This window comes from Nerophis ophidion, linkage group LG06 (genome assembly GCF_033978795.1).
Source record: "Nerophis ophidion isolate RoL-2023_Sa linkage group LG06, RoL_Noph_v1.0, whole genome shotgun sequence".
NCBI classification, from domain to species: domain Eukaryota; kingdom Metazoa; phylum Chordata; class Actinopteri; order Syngnathiformes; family Syngnathidae; genus Nerophis; species Nerophis ophidion.
In genome coordinates, this window is record NC_084616.1 from 48866608 (window position 1) to 48890737 (window position 24130).

General features: G+C 42.4%; 1 protein-coding gene across 2 annotated transcripts; it reads left to right on the top strand.

Annotated features, from left to right (window-relative positions):
• The first annotated feature begins 682 nt into the window (after positions 1-682).
• LOC133554840 (protein SOGA1-like) lies at positions 683-22415 on the top strand. 2 transcript variants are annotated; one of them, XM_061904034.1, is made up of 10 exons: positions 683-779; positions 877-1472; positions 5013-5237; positions 6550-6708; positions 9980-10051; positions 10138-11232; positions 11310-11423; positions 15720-15757; positions 15840-17010; positions 21822-22415. In XM_061904034.1, coding segments are annotated over exons 1-10 (3627 nt in total). In that variant the 5' UTR covers positions 683-778; the 3' UTR covers positions 21978-22415. The 2 variants fall into 2 exon arrangements, with proteins under 2 accessions (XP_061760018.1, XP_061760019.1); XM_061904035.1 differs by lacking the exons at positions 683-779; positions 877-1472; positions 5013-5237 and adding an exon at positions 5295-5533.
• The last annotated feature ends 1715 nt before the right edge of the window (positions 22416-24130 follow it).

A 24130-nucleotide genomic window follows, 5' to 3' on the forward strand; every position in this document is an offset into this window, starting at 1 on the left:
ATAATAGTAATAACAGTAATAATAATAATAATAAATAGAAAAATAAATAAAAGATACCCTCAGACAATTGAAATACGATTAAGTGAAATTATTTTTCTACATCTTGGTTAATAGTAATTTGGGGGGAATGTAACAGTTTGTACCTATCCTGACAAATAAGGAATCATGCTGGTATTTGTACCATGAATGGATTATCGTGGACCCCGAACTAAACATATGTTGCAAAACTCATTTGGTTGTTACCATTGAGTGGTCAATTGGACGGAATATGTACTATACTGTGTAAACTGATTCTGTACTGGTCCATGATGTATTCTCTTCCCTAACAATCTTCTAATAAATGCAGTGAACATTTTTTTTTCAAATATTTTAAAGAAATTCTATATTTAGTTACATTAAATGATCAAATGTAATTAATCATTGACGTGAAATTCCGGTTACAAACTGTTCAAAGAGTAATTTGCATGAAAATCCTATTTCCTATTAAATTCGATTTCTGATTAGCAATTGCTAATCAGAAATTGAATTTTAAAAATAAAAGTTTATTTCAACTGGACTGCACACAAATATTTCAGTTGGCAGTACAGTACCATAGCAATGTAACACAAAAAATAAACGATGTGAAGACATGGAAAAATAAATCTCCTACCATTGCAGAAACTGACTAAAACATGTTTTATTGTGAAATAATTTACCGGAAGTGATATTGAGCGACTATTACGGCGTGTTATGGCAACAATCCAGTCAGAGGGGGGATTCGTGTGGCTCTACAAAGTCGAGTGAGTCACTCATTAAAGTACATTTTAATAGACATCGTGGTCACCCTGAAGTGAAGAAACTTGTTTTTTCTTTGTTAAAAACAAAAAACACATATAGTGGCCATGATGAGCAGAGAAGGCGACAAGTGCGTAAAGAGCACGCCTCGGAACCAGAAGCCATCCAAGACTTCTCACACCCAGCAGGGGACCATCCCGAGGAGGAAAAAAGACAACCACAGTTGCAGCCAGCCAAAAGGGAAAGAGGTTAAAAGTGTTGCAAAACGTCCGGTAAGTGTGTCAATAAGTGCGGTGACAGAGTGCCAGAGGAGTCCTTCTGCTGCTCCAAGAAAGCTTTCGGACGCCAGTAATGCTTCAGAGGACCTGAGCAAAGACTCGGGATGCTTGTCAGGGAAACTCTCCTCCGACAGCAGCTCGGAAATCTCCGATTGTACTTCGGAGGGCAACAAGCGCGACTCTCCCACCGGCGACAACAAATTAAAGTGGACGGACAGAAGAGCTTATCAGAGCCCGAACACTGACGGCAGAGACGCTGAAGCAACAGGGGCCAGCTGCTGCCCACCTATGGGTGCTCCTGCAGGGGCGATGACCTTCTACAACTCTTCTGGGGCATTTATGCACCTTATGATGGCACAAACAACGGATGACTTGGTTAGAGAAGTGGACGAATTGAGGTCCGAAAACGAGTATTTGAGAGTAAGTGCATTCTATAGGTTTCATTTAAACCGAATTTTATTTTTGATGAAGTATAGCAGAATTTACCCACGGTCACCCGCCCGGCCAATGGATGCTAAATTACAGTCCATAAGGAGGCCAGCGGGTGTTGTGAAATTATGTTTTATATTTTATTTAGATTTATCACACAATTGCAGTGCATTAATTTGAATTAATCACAATCACATCTAATTTATTTTTAATCTATATTGTGTTGCATGAGGAAAGACTTACTGCTCTTGATATGTTTGGGAGACGGAGTGGCGAAGTTGGTAGAGTGGCTGTGCCAGAAATCTGAGGGTTACAGGTTCAATCCCCACCTTCTACCATCCTAGTCACGTCCATTGTGTCCTTGGGCAAGACACTCCACCCTTGCTCCTGATGGCGTCTTGCATGGCAGTTCCTGCCGCAGTGTGTGAATGGGCGAATGTGGAAATACTGTCAAAGCGCTTTGGGCTACTTAAAAAGGGTAGAAAAGTGCTCTACAAGTACAATCCATTTACCATTCAACCCATTTACCGTGTTTGTTTAACACCTTAAACATCTTAACAAGACTGTCTGGTTTTTCATAAACATGTATACATTTAAATGTGGATCTGTTAATCCTTTTGTGTTATTAATGTTCTATTTTAAAATGAGAATATCTGCCTCAGAGCGTACATAATACTTTGTTGGTCGACGGTTCTTTCATGTCTTTTTTTGGTCGTCAAATTTACCATCAAGAGGACCAACGCGTTGATTAGGGCAGAGGTCCACAACCTTTTTTCCATCAGAGACCGGTTTACTGTATATGCATTATTTTCACGGATCGGCTTTCCACATGTGACAGATAAAAACAGAAAAAAAATGAACATGAAAAATCAACTCATTATAACGCTGAAGTTGTAATATAAAGGAATCGTAATATACATCTATTAACAAGCTTATTGGTGTGTTTAGTGGGATAGGCAAAAGTTAAGCTGAAGAAAATTCAGTAGTTTGTAAATTACCGGTAACTAGATGTTTCTGTGTGGCCCGTAGCAAATGCGTCGTGGACCGGTACTGGTCCCCGCACCGGTGGTTGGGAACCATTGGGTTAGGGCATAGGTGCCGACCTACATTTCTCCCAGTGAGTGCTCAATGTGTGTGTATTAAAACAAAAAAAAAGATGTTCAGCGAAATTAATATCCCATATGATTTGTGGCTTTATTATTTTGTAAAACGGACGAAACAAAATTAACTACAACAACAATGATATTTCAAAAGTTATTTTAAAGATTGAAAGTTGCCATCAATCCCACGTGGGTGCTCGGGCTCTAAAGCACCTACGGGATCGGCGCTTGTAGGCTTGCGTGTCAACTGTCTATTTGTGCAAGCATGACAGTAATGCTACTTGGACAAACTGCCCAAAATGTGTTGATAGCAACGTTTCAGGACATTTGAATCATTCTGCGCTGCAAAATTTGTTAACTGCGTTAAAATGTTTTATTTGGTTGATAATGGATAACGGATAAATACATATTAACTCGTTAACTTTGAAAGCCAGCTGATCAGTATTAAGAAAATGCAACAGGGGTTACTAGAAATTAGAACATTTTATGGCGCGTCCTAAATAACAATATGGTACAAAGAGGCTTGAAACGTACAATATTCCTAAAGGAAGATTATCAATTGAACTAGATCAGTGTTTCTTAGGCCAGGGCCCTTTTTTGGGCTGCGACCACACCTTAGACGGCCGCCAAAAAATATCTCTTCATCAGCTTTGTAATACACTTTTCCACTACATGTGGCAGTAACAACAATATCAAACAAACAGAAGAAGTTATGAGCTGAAGTCATAGAGAAGCTTCTTAACCGCAAAAATGATGACCAAGGTGGCGAACGTGTATTTTCATTTTCATTTTCATTTTACTAACAAGTAACTTAAGAAATATATTTATCATTAACCTATTTTATTTATTTTAGCACATCATCATTATATGTGCAATAATATTTTGTCAGGAATTTTTAAGTACCTTCTTAAGCACTATATTTGGTGGGTAGTAGGGATGCAAATCTTTGGGTGTCCCACGATTCGATTCAATATCGATTCTTGGGGTCGTGATTTGATAATATATCGATTTTTTTCGATTCAACGCGATTCTCGATTCAAAAACGTTATTTTTTCGATTGAAAACGATGTTGTATTCTATTCATTCAATACATAGGATTTCAGCAGGATCTACCCCAGTCTGTTGACATGCTAGCAGAGTAGTAGATTTGTTTTAAAAAGCTTTTATAATTGTAAAGGACAATGTTTTATCAACTGATTGCAATAATGTAAATTTGTTTTAACTATTGAACGAACCAAAAATATGACTTATTTTATCTTTGTGAAAACATTGCACACAGTGTGTTGTCAAGCTTATGAGATGCGATGCAAGTGTAAGCCACTGTGACACTCTTGTTCCTTTTTTAATTTTTTATAAATGTCTAATGATAATGTCAATGAGGGATTTTTAATCACTGCTATGCTGAAATTACAACTTATATTGATACTGTTGTTGATAATATTCATTTTTGTTTCACTACTTTTGGTTTGTTCTGTGTCGTGTTTGTGTCTCCTCTCAATTGAAGTGAGGTGAAGTGAATTATATTTATATAGCGCTTTTTCTCTAGTGACTCAAAGCGCTTTACATAGTGAAACCCAATATCTAATTTTTACATTTAAACCAGTGTGGGTGGCACTGGGAGCAGGTGGGTAAAGTGTCTTGCCCAAGGACACAACGGCAGTGACTAGGATGGCTGAAGCGGGTATCGAACCTGCAACCCTCAAACTGCTGGCACGGCCGTTCTACCAACCAAGCTATACCGCCTATGCTCTGTTCATTGCAGTTCTGAGTGTTGCTGGGTCAGGTTTGGTTTTGGAATTGGATTGCATTGTTATGGTCTTGCTGTGTAGTGGTTTGTTGGATTGATTGGAAAAAAAAAATCGATTAAAAAAAAAAAGAGAATTGATTCTGAATCGCACAACGTATTCGATTCGATTCATATTCGAATCAATTTTTCCCCACACCCTTAGTTATTACTGTACTTATTTTTCTAATTAGCTTGACCTAAGCCTAAGGTTTATGTGTTAAATAAATAATACTCTTTGTGATTAACACATGGTTTCATATAAATTGCCAAGGCTATAAACTAAGTAGGGTAGATATAATTATTGAGAATTAAAATCAAGAGTTAGGTTATTAATTCAATGTTAATATCTGAGTAGGCCCCGGGCCCCTTTGTCGTGAGAAAGTTAGGCGCCGAGGTCAAAAGTGTTTAGAACCCCTAAACTAGATACATACATTAGATGATTTTCTAGTTAGCTAGCATAATGGATTAAATAGGCAGCATTGACTGGAGACCTGAAGTACGCTTAATCAGCTGGGAAAGGCCCAAGCTTCCCTTTTAGGATGAACAGAATAATAAGCATAGAAAATGGATGGATAAAACAAGGTTTTTTTTAATATAGACAATGGTTGGTGTTGGTTTCTGAGCATTGTATGGTGTCTGTCCCAGGATGAGGTGGAGGAGTTGCGCTGTGAGATGTTGGAAATGCGTGACATGTTCCAGGAGGAGGAGTTATGCCATCTTCAGGACCTGCGGCATCAGCTGGAGCAAGCCAACAAGACCTGCCGGATCTTACAGTACCGCCTCCGCAAGGCTGAGCGACGCAGCATCCGAGTGGCTCAGACCGGGCAGGTGGACGGAGAACTGGTCAGGAACTTGGAGCATGATATCAAGGTCAGGCAACTCTTCTTCAATCATTGGGGCGGCATGGCGTAGTGGGTAGAGCGGCCGGCCAGAACCCTTAGGGTTGCAGGTTCACTTCCCACCTATTGACATCCAAAAAATCGCTGCCGTTGTGTCCTTGGGCAGGACACTTCACCCTTTGCCCCCAGTGCCGCTCACACTGGTGAATGAATGTTGAATGAATGATAGGTGGTGGTTGGAGGGGCCGTAGGCGCAAACTGGCAGCCACGCTTCCGTCAGTCTACCCCAGGGCAGCTGTGGCTACTGATGTAGCTTACCACCACCAGGTGGGAATATATGTTGAGTCCCACTTCTCTGGGAGCGCTTTGAGTGTTTAGAAAAGCGCAATATAAATCAAAGTTATTCACAAATTAAATACTCCCTTGGCTTTTTGGTCAACCACTACTACCCCCAATCACTAAACACATTGCTTTCATAAATATAAATCCTTCAGAAGCATCATCCATGAGTGTTAGAACACATCCTGCTTGAAAATCCATTAGTTCTTCATCATGATCCTTGTTTTTAATTTTTGTGTGATTTGTCCTTTATGAGCAAATTGCAAAATCTGACTAATATGTACATTGGTGCACATAGTGGACCTCACTGGAATTACCTTATCAATGTTATGAACATGAACTAATACATGTTAAAGGGGAAGTATGATGAATTTAGTCTTTTCTGACTAATAAATGAAGTGAAGTGTATTATATAGTGCTTACCTCTAGTGACTCAAAGCGCTTTATAGTGAAACCCAATATAGCTTGCACACAATTTGGATGCCTATGTTTGTAGGGTTTTGAAAACAAAAAAAGGTAGGATAAAGTATTATTTTTATATAATCGTGGCATGCGGACAATAACACAGACGTATGACATGCAGTAACATTAATGCGTTAAAGCAGCTTTTTTTAATGCAGAGTCTGAATCGATCGGAGAGTGTGCGGGTGTACCTAATGCTATTGGTGTGACCGGGTCAATGCGTTTATTATTTACGAAGAAGGAAAAAAATAGCGGCGACGACTTTAAGGTATACATTCAAACAGTGCACATTTCAAAAGGTAATACTTTTGGAGAGGGTGGAGCGTGGTATCGTTTGCTATCTGGTAACACTTCCAGAATTTAACATCTGACGGACTCAAAACAGGGTTAAAAAAGTAACTTATTCATGCGAAATTTACACCAAAGCATATCCAATACATAGTCCACAAGGAAGTGTTCTAAATAGGTTTTAAAATCCTTGAATGTTTTTCACAAGTGATAAATGCAAGCGCAAAACATTCTGTCATTGGCTTTGCTTTCAGGTTGCAAAGAGTGTGTCGCTGCGGCTCTACACTGAGCTGGAGGGCGTGCAGAAGAAGAACAGTCACTTGGAGTGGGAGAATGAAATGCTACGAGAGAAGACACAGGAACTGGAGGTGGCCAAGCACGTCTTGCAGGCTGAGTTGGAAAAAGCCAGAGAGGTGCAACTTTTTAACTAAACTAAGTGTGTTGGATCTAAATATGTCACCATTAAGTATGGTCATCTCGCATGTACATGGTGACCCCCTGCCAGCTGTGCCTATCCCAGCCAGCTGTCCCCCTCATCCCAAGGGCGTCAGACGACACTCGGAGGTAGGGTAGGACCAGCAGCTGCCCGGTGCCTTGATAGGGTGCAGCCGCCTGGTATGCTGAAGTCTGAACTCAGAGCACAGCTGACGTCCTCTGCTGAAAAGACAGAGAAAAAGGAGTAGAGGGTGGAAGCAAGTGAGAGATTACTAAAATAGACCTGAGCTTTTCTGCTTCATTTAAGCTTGGCTAAATCGGGATCAGCATATATTGTGGCTTCCAGCAAGGCGGCGGTTGGCATGCAGACACAGTGACCTACAAACATCAACGAAAGTGTTTTTCGAAAGAAGTACCGTCAGCCCCCTCATAGTGTCAACCTTCAGTTTTCTTCTGTCCTTGTTGTCGGTGAGATTGCGCTCCGATGGCACATGTCTAGTTTAATCCAGGATTCTGTGCTCAGTCTGGTCCTTTCATTGGAGACAGCTGCTAGTTTGATCCTATGGCGGAGAAAATCCACTTAGGTTACCTCATCCAGGAGCCTAAAACACAGGGAAGGAGGATTGGCGACTCTCAAACTGCGCCTGTAATGTCTGTAAACCTGTTAGTGCCATTATAGTGAGCTGCAAAAGAAACGTTCAGTTGCACTTACCTGATAATAACAATGCAAAACGTCACGTCAAAACAAAACTGCATTGAATATCGACTTGAAAGAGATTATGTTTCCTGTTAATGGTGACTATTATAAACAGTCTGATCCCTACCAGGTCAGTAGGACTATTGTGGGCGACAGACGCTGCTGGAATTCTTCACATGTTTCGAATTCAAGATGAAGTCATTCACTTCCAACTGGCTCGCACTTATTTCTATCAATCATGATGGAAATCTCAATCTATGACAAATCTCAGTCCATCCTAAGGTTTGATGTTTTTGCAAATATTTTGTGACTTGAGCTAGATTGTTTGTTCGCCTGTATGTAAGTTTTCAGGTTGCTTCCCGGTGATACTGTAGTTTTGTTTCTCAGGGATGGATGGTTCCACTGATGCCACAGCGATCTGAAAAGCTGTAAATGAATTCCTGTGTCTATTTCAACCGATGCAGTGCCAATTCCTGGTACTTGGGAGTTGATACCAGTATATACAGCACCTTTGTTTTTGTATAATTGTGTGTGTGCATGGGGTAATACATTTTAACTAGTTTAATAATACAATATACTGTTTGTTAAAGAACTAATAATCATAACGGTGCTGTCCAGTTGTTATATATTTTCTGACACTTCTGAGCCTCATTTGCAAGTATGCATTCATTTCACTATTTCCTAGTAGTTTTTTCCATAAAGATGAATATGCCGTCTTGACTTTCGTTGAGCCATACAAAATGTTTGTACTGTAAGTATTGTATTTTTTAAGATTAAGATTAGTTTATGTCAAACGGGACAATGCAATTTCATTAAACATATGACTGCACATGGTTACAAAAGCCAGAATTAGCCAGAAGGCTAGTTTTCATTTGTAATCCCCTGGCATACATTACATACCAGCTGTTTGATTCTAACGCGCATCTCAGTCTTAGTTTTCAGTACCAAATTTACAGGTGTTGAAATCTATTTAAAAGTACTGATGCCAATCAGTAGCATGTATACGTAATACCTATGTAAATTCGCATTGAGCTAGCGCTTTGTGAAAAGTGGAGCTGTACTTTGTTAGCATGGAAATTATCAACCCTACCTAGTTCACTGCAAATATTCCTGTTTGCCCGCCAAGTGCTTGAGCCGGAGCCTGTAACCCGACATTACATCATGTGCAGCAAAGTTATCAAAATATGGTACCATTTAGGGGTGTAATGATTTGTTTTATCAACAATTTTATTTGACTTGATATTTGTGATTGCCGATACGATTCAGGGACGATGTCATTTTTTTTTTAAGAATGATTCGATTCGATGTGATTCAGTGAGTTGAAATTGATTCACTATTTTTAAGCAAAAAAATAATATTGTGACTGTCAAATAAATACTGGATACTGGACACTGCAAGTGAAGTTTCTTATGTTCCTGTTATTTATTTCATGGAAAACATGTGTAAATGAATTATGGATACAACAAGTAAGTAAACAACCAATAAAGGCCAATGCATTCACATCCTGTTTGAATAGAGTACAACCAACACTTTAGGTTGAATGAACAAGAGGCAACCTGTTCTCTTACATCAAACACTACAAGCAATTTTCAATAAATTTACAGTAACCAACATTTTAACAGTAGAAGTTCCCCGACCCGGCCATACAGTATCTGTTCTCTGCCCTGGTGTTGCCGATGATGGCCAGCGTGTCAGGTGTGCAGAGGCGTGTTTGCCCCCTCATCCCTGTTGATGGTGTTGGGTCCTAACTTCCTAATTTCCATAGCCTCCTTGATCCATCTCTTGTATTTCTTTCTTTCTGATAAAATGACTTATCCTTGGCTGTCCTGCTGTTGTGTTCCAGAGTTGCCTAACTTGCTTGGCTGTCACTTCCGATGTAGCGGTCCCGTCTTTTGTGGCTTAAAGTTGTGTAGCAGTTTTAAATTACTGTGTCGTGTTGTTTGTATTTGTTGTGGCTTTTGCAACCGTGTTGTATCTGACAGCTTTTTGACTGTAATTTTTTATATATTTTGTGGTGTGTGTGTTCGTGACCTTTCTCAACCATTGTAGCGATTAGCGATCCGCCATTTTTGTGTGTATGACGCCAGAGACAGACACAATAATAGACTTAACGTTTTACATTATTACCAATAAAAGTTCTCAGCTTTGTATGAAGTCTGCCGATTTGAATAAAAGGTTTTCCTATTCCTAGTTTTGGTCAAATTGATCGATTCCCTTTTAAAACGATTTTAGATCGATACCAATCTTCCAGACGTCAAACTTGTCCAGCACAGATCAATGAACTTGAAATTTTGGAATATAAATCCATTCGATCGATCTATCAATATATCGATCAAGCATTTGATTTTACGTTACTTGGTAGTAGCAACAGAATTCGGTTGATACCTACAAAAGTACCAAATTTGGTACCTATCCCTAAATGAATTTGCACCTTCATTCTTCTAATTTTAAAATGAGAAGTCCTGCACATCTGTCCTTCATGGGCTTTAAGCATTTTCCATGATGAGTGTTGTTTTTTTAATATAATTAGTTTGTTTTGTTTAATTTCTCAGAGCTGTTTGAAGAAGCGAAGCTTCAGATCAGCACCTAATAAAGCCGAGAGGAGGCTCTCTCAACAGATGGAGGTTTGCTTTCTTCTTATCTTGTTCATGTATGGCTGCAGACCTGTGGGAGTTCCAAGTATATTCCAGTAATCGTTTTTTCACTGCAGGATGAGAATGACCTCAAGTGCCAACTCCACTTTGCCAAAGAAGAATTGGCTGTCATGTGCAAGAAGCTCACCAAGTTGGTATCAGACAGTGAGGCCATGCACGAGCAGCTGGCTAGGTACCATTCAGTGTACGGTGACATAGAGGCCGCCCAGTCATCTGAAGGCAAACAGAGGTCCGCCCATGCCAGGGAAGCGGAGGTCAAAGTTCACTTGAAACTGGTGGAAGAGGAGGCAATGCTCCTGAGTCGCCGCATTGTAGAGCTGGAGGTGGAGAATCGTGGGCTGCGAGCAGAAATGAACGACCTGAGAGACAAAGAAGGAGAAGTGGATGACGAGGGGAATAGGAATGTTTTGGAGGAACATCTGTCACCTTCCACTCTGAGGAGGAACAGAAAGCAACGATGTCAGAGGATGAGAAGTGTAGTGCATGAGAAGGAGCAGGACGAAAAAGCAAGTTTAATGGAGACATCTTCACTCTGTAGTCATGAATCACAGCCTGAAGGACAGATTCCTTCTTGTCACATCACCAGAGAAGGTCCTGTAGGTGGCGAGTGGGATCCATCAGAGAGCGTCAACAACCAAACACCAGACAGCGACCTGAAAAGAATGACTGCAAACAATTTTTCAGCTCTCGTTGCTCTGAGGGATCATGCCTGCGTTTTTAGTTCTGCAATCCAACTCATGATGACTCCATCCAAAAAGGGCCATTGTTCATCTCCCTCTTGTGTGCTTACCTCACCAACAGACGGCAGTTCAAATGGTTTACCACCGTCACAGACGTTATTCTTTCCAGGGCCTTTGAACGAGGCTCTGAAATTACTACAGGCCATGCTGCAAACTTTTATCACAAGGATGGAGGTGCTTGTAACTGACAACAACTCTTCTCACAAGGAAGGTCAGGACTGCTATGGAGACATACGCAGAAAGCAGGAGTGTGTTCAAGATCTCCACGCTGCCGAGCTGGAGAGGCCAGAACAAAGAGTGAAAGGGTCACCATCCAAATCTGACCTGGTCCACAGCTGCAAAGAGCCCAAAATGCAATTGTCCATGCAGATTCTGTGGATTCTTCAACAGTGGTGTCAAGAAGGAAAAGAGGTAAATGGAGATACACTAACAGACTTTTACCATTAAATGTGCTTAAGCTCTGCCATATGTGAAATTATTTGATTCAGGCTCAAGTGAAAACCTTAACTGTGTTGCGGGGTTTATTGGAAAGCCTCAGTGCTGAGCTCCAGGAGGAAACGCTTGACAGCAAGGCCAGTGTGATCCCCAAGGCAGCAGCTGAGGTGAGGATTTTCTGTACTGTAGAACACAACGGGATGTCCTGCTGGTGATCTGTCTCTGGCTGGGAGCCCTCTTGACGGTTCAACAAGCGCCACCAAGGGACTCCTGCCAGAGTATTGGGGCTAATCTCATGTAGTAGCTGCGGCCAAGCAGGCCAGGAGCATTCAAACACAATCCGCTGAGTAGAAAACACAGAGAAAACATTGTCCTCTTGTTCAAAACTATATTTTATATGCTCATGCAGTGTTTCCCACCTATGCATTCAGTGATGTCCTGCTTAGTCCGACTTCAATAAATACCTCTCATCCATCCATTTTCTACCGCTTATTCCCTTTTTGGGTTCGCGGGGGGCGCTGGCGCCTATCTCAGCTACAATCGGGCGGAAGGCGGGGTACACTCTGGACAAGTCGCCACCTCATCGCAGGGCCAACTATACCTCTCAAAATACCATAATTTGTGTCACTGTATGACCACGGCTAGAGAAATACTACACAGAAACACATTTGCACACTACTGTGCAGTGATCCACCTCAACATTGTACAAATGGGCTATTTTTTGGCGCATTTAAAAATCAATAAACCAATATCAGCAATTAAAACATATTTTACGTGGGACTGTCAAAATTTTTACAATCGTAAAAAACATATTGAACGTGAAGAAATAAAATAGTTGAACTCACAATTTGTAGCACCCATCCCATGCCATATAAGCCAGTGGTACCGCTCGTGGTTGGTTGATTCGAGTGGAAGTGGCAGACAAACCATTTCAGTATAGCTCACTTCCGGGATCGGTCAACCTCGTCTCACAAGATTTAGTTTCTCTTTAAATATTCTTCTTGTAAATGGCCTTGCAAAGTTATATCTGCCACCTAATCAACGTTTTGCTCTCCTTCATCCCAGTGATTTCTCTGTACGGCTGCAGTGCTACTTCCTGCTTTCGCAAATCACAACTTGTGATTGGACACTCATCAATCACAATTACGTTTAACATTCGGATACCTGGATGGGGTACTGTCAACAAATCTTGATCTTATTGGCTATCACAACAGTCTATCAACTGAATGTTTTCCGTTCGTTCACACTGCACAGCTGCTGCTAATGTTGATCCAAAAGGCTTCCAGCAGAATTCATACAGCATTGGCAACAAGCTAGCTAAATTCTGTTTGGATATAACCAGCTCATGTGAATAAGCAGGAACGAAATTTTTATTTCAGAAGTGGGGGATACATTAGGCTTTATGACAGCTGGTCTGGCTTGAAGAATTAGATGGATGTTATTAAGCATAGATGTTCAATTATTTATTTATTGGAGTGCAACATATAGCATAGTGGAAAAAAAGGAAATAAGAATAAAGAATACAATTTTGGCCTCTGCACCTATTTCATTGTAGTCTGAGGAGATAAGGCAGCGAGGTTCGGTATTAAATTTCATATTAAGCATCATGTGGGCAGCACAATGGAACAGGGGTTTGGGATCTTACAATGAGATAAGGTCCTGGGTTCCATTCTCGGGCTGAGGGTCTTTGTGTGGAGTTTGCATATTGTCCCAGTGACTTTGGGGGTTCCCTAAGGGTAGTCTTGCTTCCTCCCACATCCAAAGACATGCACCTGAGAATAGGTTGAATCGCAACACTAATTTTTCCCTACTTTGTGAATTTTGTCTGTCCATCTGTCTTGGCCCTGCGATGAGGTGGGGACATGTCCAGAGTGTACCCCGCTTTCCGTGACCTCGAGAGGTACACGTGGTAGAAAATGGATGGATGGATAAAGCACACTTTTACAAGCTGTTTTTGCTTCTCGAAGGTGTTTGTCGTATCAAAGTTGGCACGTATAAAGTTAAAAAAAACAACCCCGATGAACATTGCACCCCCGTAGCCTGCTCTCTTCTTGGTTCGATATAGCTACATTTGTAATTCTACAAAAGCAGTGTTTGAAAAAGTTTATGATCTCACTCACCAACATTTTAAAATCATTTTTATCTCAAGTATCTCGATTCGCTATTATCTTGCATCTTACTGCTAATTGGTCAGCTACTGCATGCTGTCAATCAGTGTCAGATTGGCAAGAAGGCCAATCAATGGGACAGGGACGAGCTTCAGTCTGAGCTGCTGTTGTCCGCCTTGACTTGTCTCCATTCAATAGCGTTAAATTTTTTGGGACATCGAGAAGTGCAGGTGCCTGAAAGGCCTTTTGAAAGAGTACAGGGGATGTCACTTCCTCCTTAGTAATCCTTATTATCTACTAGTTTGTGAAGAGAAAAAACGTGAACAAAGTGAGGCACAATTTAGTATGCCGATGTTAAAACATTGTAAAGTTGAACAAGGTTTGGTGTTTGCCTCACTATACTGCTTCTGATTACATGTTCATTCATCCAGGTCATTGTATTCTCAGGACATTCAGTCAATCACGACTGAACTGTTCTGTTTGTTCAAAAATACGTTTCAGCAGGCTTCATCAGTTCACACTTCTTTTTAGACCAGATTAATTGTAGTAATAAAAAGCAGTACTGTGACACAAACCTTTGTAATAGACTTACAAACCCCGTTTCCATATGAGTTGGGAAATTGTCCATCCATCCATCCGTTTTCTACCGCTTATTCCCTTCTGGGGTTGAGAAATTGTCATAGATGTAAATATAAACGAAATACAATGATTTGCAAATCCTTTTCAACCCATATTCAATTGAATGCACTACAAAGACAAGATATTTGATGTTCAAACTCATAAACTTTATTTTTTTTTGCAAATAATAATTCACTTAGAATTTCATGGCTGCAACACGTGCCAAAGTAGTTGGGAAAGGGCATGTTCACCACTGTTTTACATCTCCTTTTCTTTTAACAACACTCAATAAACGTTTGGGAACTGAGGAAACTAATTATTGAAGCTTCGAAAGTGAAATTCTTTCCCATTCTTGTTTTATGTAGAGCTTCAGTCGTTCAACAGTCCGGTGTCTCCTCTGTCGTGTTTTACGCTTCATAATGCGTTACACATTTTTGATGGGAGACAGGTCTGGACTGCAGGTGAGCCAGGAAAGTACCCACACTCTTTTTTTACGAAGCTACTCTGTTGTAACACTTGTCTTGCTGAAATAAGCAGGGGCGTCCATGATAACATTGCTTGGATGACAAAATATGTTGTTCCAAAACCTGTATGGACCTTTCAGCATTAATGGTGCCTTCACAGATGTGTAAGTTACCCATGCCGTGGGCACTAATACAACAGCATACCATCACAGATGCTGGCTTTTGAACTTTGCTCCTATAACAATCCGAATGGTTATTTTCCTCTTTGTTCTGGAGGACACCACTTCCTCTGTTTCCAAATTAAATTTTAAATGTGCACTCATCAGAACACTATTCCACTTTGCACCAGTCCATCTCAGATGAGTTCGAGCCCAGCGAACCCGGCGGCGTTTCAGGGTGTTGTTGATAAATGGGTTTGGCTTTGCATAGTAGAGATTTAACTTGCACTTACAGGTGTAGCGACCAACTTTAGTTACTGACAGTGGTTTTATGAAGTGTTCCTGAGCCCATGTGGTGATATCCTTTACACACCGATGTCGGTTTTTGATGCAGTACCGTCTGAGGGATCAAAGGTCCGTAATATCATCGCTTTCTTGCAGTGATTTCTCCAGATTCTCTGAACCTTTTGATGATTTTACGGACCGTAGATGGTAAAATCCCTAAATTCCTTGAAATAGCTCGTTGAGAAATGTTGTTCTAAAACTGTTCGACAATTTGCTTACAAATTGGTGACCCTCATCCCATCCTCGTTTGTGAATTACTTAGCATTTCATGGAAGCTGCTTTTATACCCAATCATGTCACCCACCTGTTCCCAATTAGCCTGCACACCTGTGAGATGTTCCATATAAGTGTTCGACGAGCATTTCTCAACTTTATCAGTATTTATTGCCACCTTTCCCAACTTCTTTGTCACGTGTTGGTGGCATCAAATTCAAAAATTAATGATTATTTGCAAAAAAAAATTTTTTTTTATCAGTTTGAACATCAAATATGTTGTCTTTGTAGCATATTAAACTGAATATGGATTGAAAATGATTTGCAAATCATTGTATTCCGTTTATATTTACATCCAACACAATTTCCCAACTCATATGGAAACAGGGTTTGTATATTGGTCAGTTGTAGTCTAAAAACACCAGACTATATTTGACCAATCTAAGTCAATGATCACGCTTTTTGTTACTCCCAGAATGTGAACATAGCGAAAAGGTGGAATTATACACTCTGCAGTTCCGTGCTCAGTAACAATCTAATTGTTTTTTCATGCTAAGTGTGCTGTCAATGATGAAAGACCCTCTAATGCGGACAGGTTAGTGTTTGGTACGTTTCCATCTTGTCGATGTGGTTTGTGAAGTGGAAGTTCACTGGTTCCCCCACTTTTGTGTTAACAGACTGTGCAGTTCAATAAGACAGAGACTTCAGCGCCATCTTTCTCCACATGCCTGCAAGAGGAAGGACTGGTGTTATCTGAGCCAGCAGGCTGCCCAACTAGACCGGGAGGACCCGGTTAAGACGTGGGACCACCTAATCATGCCGCTTAGCTTCCCAGATCTTAACTTTGAGCAGATGTCTACGGAGAGGAGTCATACTGCTCCAGAGAAGTCAAACCTCCGCATTTACTACAGCCCCCCGTCAAAGCGCAGAGTCCAGCTGGCTCAGCTAAAGCAAAGCTCAGAGAGTGACCGAGAGTCTGTGGACACACAGTCTCCCTGGTGCACACCGCTGACCTCTTTTTCGTCACTCTGTGTCGGCTCTTTGGCGAACCTGAGTGACGACATGAAAGAGATGGCTGCGGGTCAGAGGCAGGTGGGTCACAGCAGCTCACTGGTGCAGAACAGAACAAGAACAGTGGGACAAGGAGTGGATGTGGTCTGTTCTGGTACGCAGACCCAATTGACACCACAGTTGGTGAGTGTTGGCCTGCAAACAGAAGGACCCCTACCCACCACATTGAGAAACAGTCCCTCACGGGCAGTCAACTCTTCTTTGGTGTCGCCGCGCTCTCGTCATATCTCCACCTCATTGGACAGACTGACAAGCAGAACTGAGAGGCCTAAGCTTTCTACCTTGTCCCCTAAATTGTGCCGAAGTCAGTCTGCATTTGGGGCGTCCTGTACTTTGAGCTCTTCATCTGCATCTGCCTCGCGGGATCGGATGTCAAATGGGTTTCATCAGAGCCATTCCAGCCTTGTGTTGGCCCGCCAAACTAGTCCGAGAGCTGCTGCTGGACAGAACCGCAGTCCTCATCTCTGTGAGCCTCCGTGTCAGAGCCTCAAGCCCCCCAACAAGTCCGCAGGGGGTCTGGTCACCGAGTTCCTGCGTAGAGTGAGCTGCCGGGCAGAAAAAACGGTACCGGGGTCGGGCCAGAAGACGAAAAGCAGCCTGGAGGGTGTTTCCGTGAGGCCTTCTGCGGCCTCGTTGTCGAGGAGTGACAGCGTAACAAGAATCGTAAACCACAGGTTCATGAAGCAGAAGGAAGATGTGGTCGCAGCCCAGCAGAAAGAGAAAGAAAGCACTGCGAATAACGGAGTAACACACAGCCTGAGCTCCCTCATGGCAGACGTAAGTGGAAGGAGCGGAACAAGTGATTGTATGTTATGTCTAATTAATCTGTTTGAATTAATTGTCAAATAATCACACCATGAAGACTTACTTATCCTTAGACTTAGTTCCTCACGTTCCTGTTGGAACATTTGGCGAGGAGTCCCCTCCATTTGTTCCGGTCACTGGCGACCCTTCTTGCTTCATGCCAGCTGACTCCCATCTCTCTCAGGTCTTCCTTGGCTGTTTGTCTCCAAGTCTTCTTTGGCCGTCCTCTCTTCCTCTTTCCCCCTTCTGGCACCCAATCCATTGCCACATTTGCCGGTCTCTCTCTTGGCAATTGGAGTACGTGTCGAGCCATTCTCCTTTTCCTGTCAGAGACTATGTCGGACAATGGTGCTACCCCTGCCCTTCTCATCCCCTCTTCATTGGTGATGTGGTCTCTCCATGAAATCCTCAAGATGTATCTGAGGCACCGTCAGTGGAAGACATCCAGCTTGTTAGTAATGCTTGATGTCTTCATCCACGTCTCACAGGCATAGGTCACTGTAGGGATGACTACTGACATATAGAGGCGCAGCTTTGTGGACGTACTGATAGATTTTGATGACCAGATGTTCCGGAGGCGTTGGAAGACTCCTGCTGCTTTTCCGATTCTGGTCTGTACATCCTTCTCTGCGTCGTCAGTGTTTGAAATGTTGCTTCCCAGATACGTGACGTTCTTAACGTACTCTATGCCTTGTTCGCCTACGGTGAGCAGTGGAACGTTTTGGTCTTGTGCGACGGTCATGGCCTTGGTCTTCTCTTGGCTTATACATAGGCCGACTTTTTTCCCTTGCTCATGCAGATTGTTGGTCAATTTTTGGAGCGCAGCGCAGGAATGGCTAAGCAGTGTCACAATGTCAAAGTCGTCGGTTGTGCTGTTGGTGGTTTTCACTCGACAGGTGGAGTTGTGGTACAGGGCTCTGAAGATGTTGACGTACTTTGATGGTATACCATATAGCTGGAGGATCTGCCACAGTGATTTCCGGTGGATGCTGTCGAAGGCTTTCTTGAAATCGATGTGATTGAGGATGAAGGGTGTCTGGAGTTCTTGGCACTGTTCTGTGATGATGCGAAGAGTGAAGATCTGTTCCGCGCAGGACCTTCCCTTTCGGAAGCCGGGTTGCTCTTCCCTTAAGATGTTATCTCCTCGTCTTTTAGGCGTTGGAGCAGCACACTACAGAAAACCTTGCCTAGGATCGACAGCAGTGTGATGCACCGCCAGTTGTTGTAATATGCGAGGTTTCCCTTCTTTGGCAGCGTCACCATAACCCCCAGTCTCCAGTCGGCAGGGACCTCTTCGGCATGCCAGATCAGGCTGAACAGGTGCGTGAGGCTGTCCACGACCACCTCTTGACCGTGCTTCAGCAACTCAGCAGATACCTTGTCGAGTCCTTTTGCCTTGCTGTCCTTGAGGCTCTTGATTGCTTGGGCAACCTCGGTTCTGGTTATCTCTTCTGAAGTGACTGTCAGAGTTGGGGTTGGTGTTTCCCGATCAAAAAGAAACAGAGTGGGAGGTGTTGACTGGTTGAGAACCTCTTTGAAGTGCTCCACCCACCTTGCCTCCTTTTCCTCGTCGCTTAGGAGTGCCCTGCCATCCCTGCTCTTGATTGGCACCCCGGAGCTGCTCCTGGAGCTGGTTATCTCCCGCACAATCCAGTAGAGTGTTTTAGGCTTGTTTTTCTCTGCTGCCTCTTGTGCTTCTTTTGCTTTCTCCTCCAGCCACCTCTGTTTGTCTTTCCTGCAGCTCTTTTTCACCTCCCAGTCCAGGCGTCTGTACTCCTCATCTTTCCTCCTCCAGCATTGGAGCCTCCTCTTCTGTTCTCTTTCCATCTTTGCCATCTTCCTTTCTTCAATCAATTTCCAGGTATTTTCCGTTATTTATCTCTCCTTTGTTGGTGCCCCTTCTTCTGCCTAAAACTGTTTCCGCAGTCTCAGTGATGGCACAGGAGAAGAGACTCCACTGCTCCTCAATGGAAGGATGTGGTGGTACCTTAAGCTTCTTCCTTAACTCCTCACGATAGCTTCTCGACAGGTTGGTGTTCTCAAGCTTTTCCACTGCGTAGGGTCTTTTGGGCTGCATTTTTTTTTACCTTTTTCAGCTTCAGCCTGATTTTACCCACCACAAGAAAGTGATCTGAGCCTACATCTGCACACCTGTGTGCACGAATGTCTAGCAGTGACGAACGGCATCTTGTGTTAATGCATATGTAGTCCAGCTCATTTCGGGTTCCGCCCCAAGGTGAAACCCATGTTATCTTATGGATCTGTTTGTGCTTGAAAATCGTGTTGCCAATGCTGAGGCTGTTGGTGCTGGCTAGCATCAGAAGTCTCTCCCCGTTATCATTGGTAGAGCTTGCAGACCTGTGTGGTCCCACTCTGGCATTGAGGCCCCTTCTGTCGCCATCCACTTCCGCATTTAGGTCTCCAATCAGCATCTTGATGTCGTAGCTGGGGATCTCATCAAGCATGGCTTGGAGCTGGGTGTAGAAGGCATCCTTGTCCTCTTCTGAGGCAACCTCGGTTGGGGCATAAACTTGCATGATGTTGACTTTGGCATGTCTAGTATAGAGCCTTGCTGTGATGATGCGCTCATTCACCGGTTTCCATCCCACTAGCGTTTGCGCCGCACAGTTGGAAAGGACCACCATGGGTATGGTGGTCTTTCTTCCCAGAGAAAAGAACGGTTGCTCCATCAATCAGGAGGCGCCCCTGCCCAGTCCACCTCATTTCACTAACGCCTAGGATGTCCAGGCGATAGTACCTCATAATCTTCAGCACCTGGTCCATCCGCCCACACTGTAACGGTGTGCGCACGTTCCAGGTACTTACTCTGGTGTTGGCTTTGGTTTTGAAGATCGGGGTAATCAGGGGTCGGGCTTCCTGCTGGATTTCACCTTGCTCCGTCATAGATACATCCAAGGATGCGCCCGCTCTTCTCCGCCGTAGTGTACCGGAATGGCTCCTTCTCGTCGTTTCTGTAACATGGTGCTTTTTTACGGGGTGGGGTTGTTAACCTCACGCCCAACCCCCAACCTGGGGGACCGGGTGCTGACTGTTGTCTGGCCTCTATCCCGAAACCTGGTTAAACCTGCCAGGGGTGTGATCCCCCACCGGTATAGCTTTCAAGGGTTATTGAGACACGCAGGACTCTCCACCACGGCAAGGTACCAGCACAGGGAGAGCACACCATGAAGGGTGAGGTCAAATGTAGCGCAGTACTAGTCTGCAATCAGCAGAGGGGCTGTTGATTAAATCCATCCATCCATGTTTACCGCTTATTCCCTTATGGGGTCGCGGGGGGTGCTGGCGCCTATCTCAGCTACAATCGGGCGGAAGGCGGGTTACACCCTGGACAAGTCACTACCTCATTGCAGGGCCAACACAGATGGACAGACAACATTCACACTCACACTCACGTTCACACACTAGGGCCAATTTAGTGTTGCCAATCAACCTATCCCCAGGTGCATGTCTTTGGAGGTGGGAGGAAGCCGGAGTACCCGGAGGGAACCCACATGTCCACACAAATATTTAAAATAACTTAGGATGTCAATTTTGACACTTTACCTCATGTAATTAATCACATTATCGCATTAATTATGTATGAATGCAGATTAATCGCACATATCAATCTGAGGGCACTGCGCAGGTTGTTATAAGGTCAGTGATCAGGTCAATGCGTAGGTCAGTGCAAAGATAAGAAAGAACACTCTGACTGGTGTGCTCGCTGGTAAATTTCACTTACAAATACGCTCAGATGGTACTTTAGATAAAAAACTACTTGGAAAAAAAATGTGGTGAATTCAAGTAAAACTTCATAATATATAAAATTGAATTTGCATTTCATCTAATAATACAAATGCTACAGTAGGTGTGCTACTTTAAACCCAATTGATGTAGTTGTATAGCCTTAGTGTTATTTTAGAGTAGTGTATTGGGGGTCTGAAGACTGGATGCACAGACACTCATAGTCAAAAAGGTGGAGTTCCATGGGTGTTTTTATCTTAACTCTTATCATTTTCACCATAAATGACAGGTTTTTGTGATAGTCCATATCAGCCATCTTTATTTGCCAGGTGTGGCCTGTGGGCCTTGAATTTGACACCTGTGGTCTAAATGCCTTAAATGACCATTACAGTAAGGAAACTAACAATATTGATTTTCAACCATTTTGATTTCTTCAGTATTTGCTGTGTAATTCTAATAAAATAACAACAAGTTGTAAGCAAAAAAAATTTGCAAATGAAGGAGTTCTGATTAAAAGATGTGCACAGACAACATGTCTTTAGGTGGACATCCAGTCCCTTTTTTCCAGGCAAGAATGTTTATTTCTACCAGAACCTACTCTGTATTCAGGTCAACTCTGTAGTTCTGTGCAAGTTTGTTTACACCGCTATCATCTCTGCAATGTTTCCCGGTTTGCAAGTAGTCTCCAAGCTTTTCCATGCAGCAACACTGTCCTTATGCGTTTTGACCATCTCTTGCTTTCTAAAGATGACTGGAGCTTTCTTTAACTTCCATGTTCAACCATTTAGATGTATTCAGTGTTTGTTGTTTAAATCTAACACGGTGCCAAAAGGTTTTGAGGAAAAGGTCTTCCAAGTTCAAAAAGCTTCAGTTTTCCTGGAGGTTCCTGGGGGCTGCGCCCCTCCTGTTCTTCCAACCTAATGACACCTCTCCCTCAAAGTACACATATCCCTTTGTAGTCATTTGGAAAAATACCTCATTTTGATCAGCTCACGACTGATAACATTTTAACTATTGTTTCTTTGTGTCTCGCCCACCAGGATGGAAGTTACGACTGCAGCTCCAGCAGCACACTGACCTTCTGCTTTGCTCGTCCGTTTCGTTCTACCCCGAGACAAACGTCCAACCGGAGCAAAGTCCTTCGACACAAAGACCAGAAAACGGCGAGTACGGCCGCTGAATCCAACTGTGAGTGAAGTCAGGAACACAACATGAAGTACTCTAGTAAACGTTGTGTGTGTTTGCGTTAGTGTTGTTGTCTGTATTCATTTGAACATCCGTCAATTGATGTTTAAGGCACATTTGTTTATTTTCCTCATTCTGTCAGCCTTCGGTGTATCTTTAATATCTGCTCAGTTGTACACTGTTAAGCTGCTATTCAGTGCAGCAGTAAAAACAGTCGGACGTGTGATTGGTCTTTTGTTTTTTTTAAAGTTACTGTTTCTACCTCAAGCAGGTAACTGCTGACGTTTATGACATGTAGGAAATGATCAAGTGAAATCCACCCAGTAGTGTCATTTTTTAATACTTAATGTTTATTCTCATTCACTTATACAGACTGTGGGTCCCAGTCTGTGATGCCCTTTGGTCTTATGTAGTGAAACATGTCCTATTCAATAAAAATCTGAAAAACACGTTTTCATCCGTCTTTACTTTGGTGACTTCACTTCACTCCAGGAAGTTTGCTGTGACATATTTTACTCCCTCCGAGGTCTTAATCAAGGCTTAAGACATTTATTTCAGCCACGCCTTTTTCACGTTACCAACGATGCTAAATATATAATGCCGTCAGAACTAATAAAATAAGAAAACAGAATTTACAATTAATCTGACATCCAATAAAAGAAACCACATTGATTTAACATACATATTAGAAAAAATCATACCTCACTGGCCTCGTAAACTGCAAGGGAATAAAGTTTATTTTCAATCCTAGACTCCATTAAGTCTTCTTGATCAAACACGTGTTGTCTCATGCTCCTTAATTCCATCACACATTAATTGTCCCCCCAACAATGTGAGCAAACCGAAACAAATAATATTATTCCCTTCCAATTTACATGGGTTTTGTAACAAAAATAAAGTTAACATAAACTCGCATGAATTAACCCAAGGAAATAGCTATTTGATCACATTATGTGTTATGTTTACCATGAATTGATTAACGTGGACCCCGACTTGAACAAGTTGAAAATCTATTCGGGTGTTACCATTTAGTGGACAATTGTACGGATTATGTACTGTACTGTGCAATCTACTAATAAAAGTTTCAATAAAAGAGTACAATATGAACTTATATTTATGTATTGTATTCATTTATCCTCACCAACTATGAAATTATAGAACACATATACATTTTCCTTCTGTCAGCAGCTACACCTATTGCATAAAAATCTGAGAAAAACGTTTTCATCCGTCTTTACTTTAATGACTTCACTTCACTCCAGAAAGTCTGCTGTGACATATGTTCAAAACGAAAAAGTAAGTGGTAAGCACTTAATGAGATAAGAGCTCAGCATAAACCCTTGTTTACTGTGAGACTAATTCTTCTGTCATGAATTGATTGATTGATTGATTGATTGACTGATTGATTGATTGAGACTTTTATTAGTAGATTGCACAGTACAGTACATATTCTGTACAATTGACCACTAAATGGTAACACCCGAATAAGTTTTTCAACTTGTTTAAGTCGGGGTCAAGGTTAATCAATTAATGGTACAAATATATTCTATCAGCATAATACAGTCATCACACAACTTAATTATCCGAGTATATAAATTGAATTATTTGTATTATTTACAATACAGGGGGTGGGATGTAGAGCAGTTGGGGCAGGTAACAGTAAACACAAAATATGTATTTACACTAACACCCCAAGTAACATCAATCAATCAATCAATGTTTATTTATTTAGCCCTAAATCACAAGTGTCTCAAAGGGCTGCACAAGCCACAACGACATCCGCGGCACAGAGCCCACATAAGGGCAAGGAAAACTCACTCCAATGGGACGTCGATGAAAATGACTATGAGAAACCTTGGAGAGCACCGCATATGTGGGCATCCCCCCCTCTAGGGGAGACCAAAAGCAATGGATGTCGAGCGGGTCTAACATGATATTGTGAAAGTCCAGTCCATAGTGGATCCAACATAGCAGGGAGAGTCCAGTCCATAGTGGATCAAGTATAATAGCGGGAGTCCCGTCCATAGTCGGGCCAGCAGGAGACCATCCCAAGCGGAGACGAGTCAGCAGCGCAGAGATGTCCCCAACTGATTCACAGGTGAGCAGTCCATCCCGGGTCCCGACTCTGGACAGCCAGCGCTTCATCCATGGCCACCGTTCCTGT

Excerpts from the sequence above, each read along its gene's own strand:
- LOC133554840 (XM_061904034.1), top strand. Across the intron at positions 1,473-5,012 it reads CCGAAAACGAGTATTTGAGA|GATGAGGTGGAGGAGTTGCG; the intron begins GTAAGTGCATTC and ends TGTCTGTCCCAG. Across the intron at positions 15,758-15,839 it reads AGACCCTCTAATGCGGACAG|ACTGTGCAGTTCAATAAGAC; the intron begins GTTAGTGTTTGG and ends TTGTGTTAACAG.